At 45.1% G+C, this 9,626-nt stretch overlaps 3 protein-coding genes across 3 annotated transcripts in view; all 3 read right to left on the minus strand.

The window, feature by feature from the left end:
* Window positions 1–519: 519 nt before the first annotated feature.
* LOC128284183 (NADH-ubiquinone oxidoreductase chain 4) overlaps window positions 520–9,626 on the minus strand; it is a 23,798-nt gene continuing 14,691 nt past the window's right edge. The window contains exon 4 of the mRNA XM_053021946.1: window positions 520–9,626. This exon is cut by the window's right edge and continues 6,212 nt beyond it. The gene's annotated coding sequence lies outside the window, so the exon portion shown is untranslated.
* LOC128283941 (uncharacterized tatC-like protein ymf16) overlaps window positions 520–9,626 on the minus strand; it is a gene marked incomplete at its 5' end in the record, with an annotated part of 10,568 nt that continues 1,461 nt past the window's right edge. The window contains one exon of the mRNA XM_053021352.1: window positions 520–9,626. This exon is cut by the window's right edge and continues 1,461 nt beyond it.
* On the minus strand, window positions 3,881–4,293 carry LOC128283940 (uncharacterized). The gene is given in 4 exon segments (XM_053021351.1): window positions 3,881–4,032; window positions 4,076–4,091; window positions 4,093–4,176; window positions 4,264–4,293. Coding segments are annotated over 4 exon segments (282 nt in total).

Here is a 9,626-nt window from a genome sequence, read left to right on the forward strand (position 1 = left end):
CAAGAATACCCATTCAAATAGAGTCTGCACCACACGGTCATCAGTAAAAATTGTGTATATTAAGGATTGGATTCGTTCTGTCTTTGTTCAAATGCGTCATCTAGTTGATCGAGAAACTGTCGGCCCAAAGAGCCTAGCCAGAGGGACTGAGACAGTCTCCAGCGTAGACCGAAATGGTCTCGCGAAGCCGGTGACCGTTCAGCTAAGATACGAGATGACTAGTGAATAAATACAGAATTCCTTCAGTAGGGACTCATCAGTAGTAATAGCAGTAGCAGCAGAGTATCGAGTCATTTTATCCATAGGTCCGGCGGAACGAACATTGATGGTCGGATCCCTCTAGTTGCATTCCTTTGTTGAGAGTAGCATGTCTAGTATTCCAGGTTCAATTTAGACTGACTCTATACTCTCGTTAGCGAGACTTGACTCCTACGGTCATCTTTAGGAATAGGTTACTGCCATCTCCGGTGCATCCATCCTACAAATTAGTTCCGGCAAGACCATTCCATCCAAGTGGGGAGTTCCTTACAGGCAAAAGACTGCAAAAGAGCCAGACCGCAGTTGCATCCCAGTTTTCTTAAAAAACACGATAGGGCTTGATTTTGGGCAGCAGGCTATCCGTTCCAGGAGCAAAAGTAGCTCGAGCCAAAGGCGACAGCGAGGCCCCCTGCATCGCGGGGGGGAGGGGAAAAGTGGGTATGCGGGTTTCCCCCTTTGGATGGTTTCTTTACATCTAGTGAATGAAGGTCGCATATCCGCTGTTAAAGTATATTTATGCTGTCGCAGATCGGTTGAGTAGGAACGGTAGAAGAAGAAGGAAGGATGTTACATTCTTTTGCTTCTCCTACGATATTTCTAGTTGGATGAAAACAGCGCCCCTAAAGGCCTTCTCAACTGTCTTTTCTACATGTTTACCAGGCATTGCTGGCAATTGCCCCTCCCTGTCCCTTACTCGTCGCCGTCTCATGGCTATGCGCCGCATTTTATGGCGGGGTATAGAGGTTCTCGCGAAAGGGCCGACTTTATGATATGCTTGTCGATATGGAATTAGATCCCAAAGTTTCGACCACTCACTATCTAGAGAGAAGCCCCAACCTCTTCCTTTCTATACGTTGAGTTATATTCAAAGGTATCCCAACACCGGTAATGCCCCATCTCTTAGTCAATCCGCTACGCACCTTAAGCGCTAGAAGGAATCCGGAAACAGGTTCACCTCTTAGAAGTTTCGATCTTCCCCCAGCCTTGCCATCGAGAGTGAAACTTTATCCAACTCTTTCAGACCCTTAGTGGAAAGCAGCAAGGAGAGCAGCAGGTAATTTATTAAGGAAGCAAGAACTCTTAGGCAAGGAGGGGCGTAGCGCTTATCGTTTAAAAGGGGATTTTTCTTTCTCTAGATTTTTATCTTTCGAGATGCGAAGTTAATGGCATAGAGGCATATTTATATGTAGTGGTTCTCCCGAGGCACATGCGAACTCAGAAGCAGCAGCAGCATTCTCTTTAGCATCCCGCCACTCCTGACTTTGAAAAGGCTATCTCCGACTAGACAGGCAAGCAGACTCACTTCATTCCTAAATCATCATCGGGACTTTTGACTGTTAACACTTGGCTAGTGATCTACTCCCTTTAGTTCGCCTGAAGCTCACCCTGTAAACCCTCATTCTATTCTTCTTTCTTGGGTAGGAAGGACTCCGCGAAGGGATGCGCCTTATCTGGTGGGCGAAAATGGGAGAAGAACTAGGAGCGAGTTTACGAGCCTGGGAATAAAGACCTCTTGCCACCTTTTTATTCCTTACAAAGACGACACGACTAAACAAATCTTTCAATGTCCCGGGCCAATCCAATAGTAGTTCTCCTCTACCAATTGGTACGTTTTGTCTTAGCTCCCCGCTCCGCCCTCTAACTCCTTCATTTTCAATAGGGTCTCTCGTAAAGTTCAGTATGCAGGTTTCAAAAATAGAACATCATTCTAATCTAAAGTAGTCCACTACTTCGATCTCCCCGGGTTCCCGCTCAACCTCCATGCCTCGCAAAAGTCCTAAAATTATCCGTCCCCACCTTCCTCCGTAGTTCACTACGGTTTCCACAGACTGCAGTAGCATGGCCCTTCTACTTAGTGCATCTGCTACGACGTTGCGCTTCCCTGCCTTATGTCGTATCACGCACGATGGAAGGAAGAACACCCACTTTGACTCTTTCGCGTTCAACTTCTCTTGAGACTGGTTGAACCTCCGTACTTGATGGTCCGTGTGCACTACGAATCCTTTGGCAATAGATAGTTTTGAACATTTTTCAGTGCTCTCACCATTGAAATTTTGGATCATACGTGGAGTCATTTTGCTGAGCGTCGTCCAACTTCGAGCTCTAAAACTTCACTGGTCTGCCCTCCACCCCTCCTATTGCCTTCCCCGAGGGTGGTCTACGATCACACCTCAAAAATCACTGTGAAAAATCCGGTAAAAACAAAGGTAAAGCGTCTTTTCAGTAGCTCGAAGCTACGCTACCTTGTGCCCTTCCTTCCTCCAGTACAAAGCCAGACCCGACGCTATCCCACTCCAATTTCGTAGAAACTTACTGTTGACATTTTTACATTTCTCGTACCTCCTGACGCCTTCATAGCCGCCTCACTTACTCTTTCTTGCTTGGACTGGTCTATCTTCAATCCCTCCCGGGATCAACCAAACCCGTCGGTATACGAGTTTCCCAACTGATCGTAGACCACCCTCGCCCTTTTCCAAGTTGACATACAACTTTATCCAAAAATTCCCACAAGTTACGGTTTAGGTCTTCCTCACTCCGGAAAGAGAAAGATCATTCAGGTATACGGAATTTACCCCCTCTATGGTCTCAGTACCTCATTCATCAGTTGCATAAAGGTACTCGGTGCGTGCATGGGTGAGACCGAACGGCATCACGAGCCACTCATACGGGCCCTCCTTTGTGCTGAAGGCCGTCTTCCATTCGTCTCCCCACCCAACCAATACCATGGTTGTATCCACTTATCAAATCCACCTTTGAGAACGTGCGCCTACGCCCACTCAGAACTTGAGCATCGGGTAAAATCAATAAAGTTCAACGCTCTACTCTTATATTATAGCAGCAGCTCCCATCCATCCTTCTTTGGTGCTAACACTGCTTATTCAACAGCTGATAGGCTTACACCAACAACGGCTACTCTTTCTTCTCTCTTTCACTCCTTCAAGGCCGCTAAGAAGACTCCTTGCAATTTAAAGGTTATCCGGGATAGTTAGTTAATTCTCTTCTTCGATTACTTCTTCCTTTTCTTCTACCCGGGTGTTAGACTCTAAGACTAGCAAAGAAGCTGAAAGACGAACCCTTCTATTTTAGGGGATTTGCTTTATTCTATGATACTCCAACAACAGCTGCAGCCTATTCATCTATTCATGCCTTTCCTTAGGTCAATCGGAGTGAAGTGAGATGGAAAGATCCGAGCTTCCTTTGCCTGCTAGTCTACCCTACTCATACTGTCACACCGGCTTGGTGAATCTCCTCGCTTGCTTGCTGTCTAAGCCAGCCCACCGCCTTTTTACTTTACGCCTACGCCTTCCCATCCGAGGAATGACTGGTATTACTAATAACAGCTACTACTGGGTTTGCTTACTACAGACCATTCATTACCACTTTCTCGAAAAAGGGATTTGATTTACTACTCTAGCTACAACGGTATCGCTCCTACTACTCTTACCTCTTATTACAGAGGATAAACCGGGAAGACTACTCACAAACAGCAGGAATGAATGTTACCAGAATAAGAGAAATTCAGCTACAAACGAATGAATAGACGGGTTTCGCTGGAACCATACTTTGCTATGTCAATAGGAAAGAGAAAGAAAGGTAGGGCGAATGATGCAGTAGGAATAGATTAAAGCTTTGCTGCTTGATACTGAAAGAACTTAGTGTACTCATCCTCAGACACAGATAGAGTTTTATGCTCAGTAGTGGTTGAAGGATTAGGAGTGGGAACATACTCTGAAGTAGCTACATTCGCATATCGTGGAGGTCTACCAACAAGATCTCAACAATAATCACTAGGCTTACGCCCTCTTCACCGAATCACCATAGTGAGAACACCTCCGCGATCCTCGTCCACTTCTCCACAGCCATAAAAAGGGACTGAATCTCCTCCTCGGGCAGGCCATAACACCTTCCTTCCCTCAGCTAAACACAAGAAAAAGAGTCACTCCTCGAGGTAGGTAAGCGACTAGAAGAGGATTTTGAAGGCTTTCAGCAGAAGGTCTGAAAAACTAGTATGTAATCAATGTCTGCATCCCTCATCTCCCTATCACAAGAAGGCGGATAGCGGAAAAGTGAGAGGCTATAGCATCATTCTTCATCTTCCCCTAGAAATATCATAAGAGAAGAAAGGAAAAAAGAAGTAGTACGCCTGGTTCACGAGGTTCTACCACTTTCGTTATAGGCCCAATCATAGTCAAAAGAAGAGTTTGATCCTATATAAAATAAAGAACCGCAGTAACAGCTTAATCAGCAACTTTGGTACCGACATCCACTTTTTTTTGTTCTATACTCTCCACTTGATGTGGAAGTCTTCCAATCCTAGTAGTTGAGATGAAGAAAGGACAGGGGAGGAAGTACTTTATATTCCCCAATCTGATAAAGCTGAGCCAGAGACTTTATTTAATAATTTATCTTTGTGATTGACCTTAAAGTAGATTCTTAAGTAGTTTAGATTCATTCCTATCCCTCAACAGAGGAAGTTAGGCTAAGAAAGAGTAGAAGGCAGACTAAGCTGGATAGCTAGCTAGATTAATAGACAGTGAAAGTTACGGCTACAGTAAGCACTTTTCTTTCTATTGATTCTTTTGATTCTGAAACTCAATCTTGAACTCAAGCAGGCGAGCAAGGGTAGAGAATTTCCAGTGGAGCTACGTCCTTTAGTAAGTAAGCTAATAACCAGGCTAAAGCAAAGCGACGCTTCTTTTCTTTGTTTGACTCAGAGTCTACTTCACCCCTACCTATGAAACAGGACTCTCCCGACCCGGGAAAGCTCGCCCACTGAGTGAATTGACTGCCCCCTCCCGTGGGAGTAGAAGCTAGAATAGGAGCTCTTTCACCTAGAAGATCAACCACTGATGGATCAAATGGAACCGGATAAACTACTCGATCAATGGTTTCCGAAGAACCCTGGGCCACATCTACTTATCTTCACGCTGGTGAATCAACAGAAACTTCCTTCCGACGAGGAGCGGGAGTAAGAAGAATGAGCGGTTCCTAAGCAGATTATGGGGTTCCCCTCAAGTCCAAGTGTCTCAGCCGACCCAGGTTTTCGCTTTCTTCCCAGTCAATCTCCAAGCTCACCTCCTTTACCCATTCAGAGCAGGAGTTTCTCACCAAGATATTTTGTGAGGATGAGTCAGCTCAAGCACAAAGAGGGAGAAAGAGAACGCTCCCAACTTCCGATTTTTTTGATGAGGAGATTGAGACACTGCAGGTGCGATGTCTCCGGTTTTTAGACAAAGAAAACGTCCGTTCACGTCAGGGCTCCTGCACTATACGGCTTTTGGCGTCTTGCTGGAGGCAGATTTGAGGAAGGAAAGGGGACGCGAGAATCCTTTTCCAAAGGCGGTGAATGGCTTTTAGCAAGCCCCTCCTGGTCATTCGACCAATCAAGCTATTGGATATGGATCGACTCGAAAACCTGACGCACTCCGGCTTTCAAGCCTACGTTTGCTGGAATGACTGATCTTATTCCAAGGCTGGCTGTTGTTGTGACTGATTGGCACTGATTCCCTCCGATTTCGATCTGCTAGCAACTCCGATAGTGTTGCCAATTCCGCACCTCTCTTTGACGGCCAAGCAAGCAAGAAGGGTCGCCCACCCTGCTCGATGAAACGATCCAGATGAACTGACCATGTTTTATTACTCTCTTTCTTTCTACTCGTGTCTCGAGTAGAAAGATGGTAAAGAGGCCTGCCCGCGACAACGAGATTTCTTCGTTTTTATTTAGATTTTTCAAATATGAAGTGAAGCGCGAACCTAATCTTTCTTTATTGACTGGATAGGGATGCGCATTCGAATCATTGATCTACTGATTGAGTACGAACGAGGAAGCTCTTGATGTTTTCTTATTGGTGGAGCAAGAAGAGCGGAATTTTGTCCATGTGAGGCCCGCGATATGGATGAAATGTATCTCCGTCCGTGGTTGGAATCGAGCCAAGCGCTACTTTCAGGCTCTACTAAAAGAATCCCCGGCTGTTAGTCATCGCTCTGTGAAGGAGTGGGCGAATAAACATCCGGCACAGCTAGCGCACGGGAGGTGACACCAACCACACTCCTGGCTAGGCGCACTCTCGTCGATCCAAGGGATGGAAGGGCAGAGACCTTTGGGAGAGGAGCAAAAGTGAGTTGATTTTCGCTCGCCGCCTAAACCGTGAAAAAAGGGGTTGTGGGAGAGCATTCTCTTTATCGATTCTCTTATTGACGCAATTTGTTGATAAGGAATTCCTTATCCGTAAAGCCGTCAAGCAGGCAAAGTCGACTATTCGTCTTCACTTCCTCAAAAGTGCTCAAAAGAGCCCCTGAATGCAGACCAATCCCCCAAGGGACTAAGCGCATTCAGTTATCTTTCAAAGAGCTTATTCGAAAACAACCTATTCTAAAAAAAATAAAAGCAACCTATTTTTTAAGAATAAAATAAGTTGTTATTATTAGTTGTTGCAACCCATTTGAATTTGAAAACAGCTTATTCTGATTAACTTCCTTCAACACCAGCAACGGATAGGACCAGATCTTCTATTTTCTCGACAGCTCTTACTGTAACAGAAAAGACTTGCACCGGTTATTCCACAGAAAGAGGAACTTGAATTAGCCCTCGGGCTGTGAACCATTGTCACTCGTTACGTAACGAAGTTCAGTATCCGTATGTTAGCCAAGATCGGTAACTTTTAACAAAAGATTTTCGAGATACGAATTGAATACGAAGGAAGGAAGCAATCGGAATAAATATGCACTCGATTCGGTCTTATTCATCGGAATAGACCAAGAACCAAGGAAGGGGCAAAAAGCTCTCCTACGGTCACTGGCTTCTCTCCTATGTTTTGAGAAGTGAAACGAAGTACTTCCCAACAGCCAACAGAAGCACGAGTCTAACGGTCTACAGAGTATCCCTGGGCTGATGGCTTTTCTTCCTTCTCTAGAAGAATACTACCTCAAATATAGAAACATATAGGAATTATAAAGCATATGGGAATGCCATAACAGAGAGAAACTAGAGCTTATGTCAAGGAAAGGATGACTTTCCCAACACTAGAAGTCCTACTCATGCTTGTAAAAAAGAGGAAGGTCGCTAATTACAGGCAGCTACCTATGAGAAGATCCATTAAACTAAATTAACAAGCATATAAACAACATACTAAGCAAAAGTGCGTAGACTCAAAAGAAGGAAAAAGGGCAGAAGCTTCCTCTTCTATTTATGTTATGGGTGGCAAAGTCCCAAGGAAAAAAATCCTATTCTTCCCGAGTCTGATTCCCGAGACTGGCCTTCATCTTAGCATTCGTCTCCCCTCGAGTTCTAAGTCTTTAGCGGGTAAAGCTCCCCCTTTCAATGAATAGTTGAAAAAACCTCTTTGGTGATCAAACTCTTCTAAAGAGGGTGCCCTTTCTTTTTCAACTGTCCAAACTCTCGGCTTGAAAGAATCTCTCCTTACTCCATCGTCTGCATCAATAAGAGCATACTCTCTTTCGAAGAGAGCTGCAAGGGGCAAGTTTACCCTTGATCTTCAAGTGAGTCCACTCAGCCTTATGACAGAGTTCCATGTCCTAGATATCAAGGCAACCTTCAATCAATTTTTGGGGAGACTCATCAAGCTGGGGCAATCTCTTCTACATATCATCAGTGTTTGAAATTCCGCTACAAAGGAAGCATCGTTACGATCCAAGCCGACAACGAAGTCAGACTATCTGCTGAGGAGGAGATTATTAACATTGTGAATAACCTTTCGCCGACCGAGGTGGAAGAAACCATTGGGCCATTCTCCGGCTATCGATTTCGATATGGAACTGCCCGTCTATTGAGACGGAGATTAAGCTTTGTTATGTTGTGTACAGGCGCTCTTTGTTAACCCGTCTGGTGCGCAGCTGTATGCCTGTGTAGGTGGTCCCCACGCGGGGAGCTCTTGGGCTTTTTCCGCTCGACCGCACCTACATGAAGGAAGGTTTTTCTAATTGAATGCATGGGTGGGTTCTCCGACTGGATTGGGTTTGTGTTCTGTGACTGGCCTTTCTCTTGTTGTTGTGGATTGCGTGCAGCTTGACCGATAGCGAGAGGAGGTGAAGGCTTGCTGGCGGATCAGAAAGTGGCTTCCCAGTAGGGAGGATTACCCCATGAAAGATAGAGAGAGCCGCTGTAGGCAAGGGAGGAAAGAACATTCAGCTAAGACCGGAAACTCGCCTTTAGTAGCGAAGGAGATAAAGCAAAGAATTCTTTCCTGAAGGTCGAGCTGCCTTGAAAGCAAAGCGCGCCTTCAAGAAAGGAGGTTCGGCAAGTTAAGCTAGTCGACGAGGGGGCGGATCAAGGACTAGTGATAAAGAAAATCCTCCCTTCTTGCTTCCTTAGGGTACGTCCCCTATCGCCTTTCATTCGGAAAAGCTCGAGTCATTATCCTTCCTGTACTTCAAGTGAGAGCTAGAGCGCTTCTTTCTCAATTACATCGACCCTTCGCACCTTGGAATATAGAATAGACACTTTTGAATCCCCTCTTTCGATTAGTAGGGGATTCCTTAGCTTAGCATCAATCCCATTCTTTGCGGATAAAAGTACACTACCCCGCTTGCCTGTAACCTTCTGCTTGCTTGACTACAGTCACTCCTATTAGGTCACGAACTTCCTTAACTTAAGAGAGCTGGGTACCCCTTATTTGATTTGCTGACAGTTGCCCCTGATTCTCTTGTGAATTCCTTCATGCCCTCAAGCAAGGGTCTCTCATCCATGCATGATCTAAATGCCTCTCCTTTAGTCGAGTTACTACGTTCCTCGAGCAGGGAGTGGTCTGGGGTAACCCTTGAGACCACACCATCTACGACCATCATACACAAGACTTTGGGCCTATCTCTAGCTCTAGATAAAGGATCTCTCTATCTGAAAGGGTAGTGAGTTACTGTCGAAGTGTCAGGCCTTTTCGATTGATCAAGTCAGCAAACTCAAAGCATGAGCTCTCCCCTTGCTTTACTGATTTTTATGTGTTCTAAATGGATTTCTTATGAGTTTAGTAGTAGGCGAATAGTGACCCTATTTGTATGCGCATTCACACGACGGGCACGTTCCAAGATCTCCCGCAACGAGAACCTAACACATGGTTTATTGATAGTAAGCTGATTAAAAAAATTAACATCCCATACAAAAAATGAAATCTTGTTTATGGTCTGGATTTTTTCAATCACCTTAACGAAGGAGGTGGACTTTAACCAAGCCAGCCCTTCTTATGAAGTGGCTATGGAGATTTCCAAAGGAAAAGAAAAAGCCATGGTGCTCATATTTCGCTGCTAAGTACCTCTCCAATGGAAAAAATGGATTGACCAACCCACCTAAAAAATATCCTGCATCTAGAAAGGTATTATTTGGTACAAAGAAACTTTCAGGCAGAACTTGGGCT

The sequence above is a fragment of the Gossypium arboreum genome, chromosome 11 (genome assembly GCF_025698485.1).
Source record: "Gossypium arboreum isolate Shixiya-1 chromosome 11, ASM2569848v2, whole genome shotgun sequence".
In the NCBI taxonomy this organism is placed as follows: domain Eukaryota; kingdom Viridiplantae; phylum Streptophyta; class Magnoliopsida; order Malvales; family Malvaceae; genus Gossypium; species Gossypium arboreum.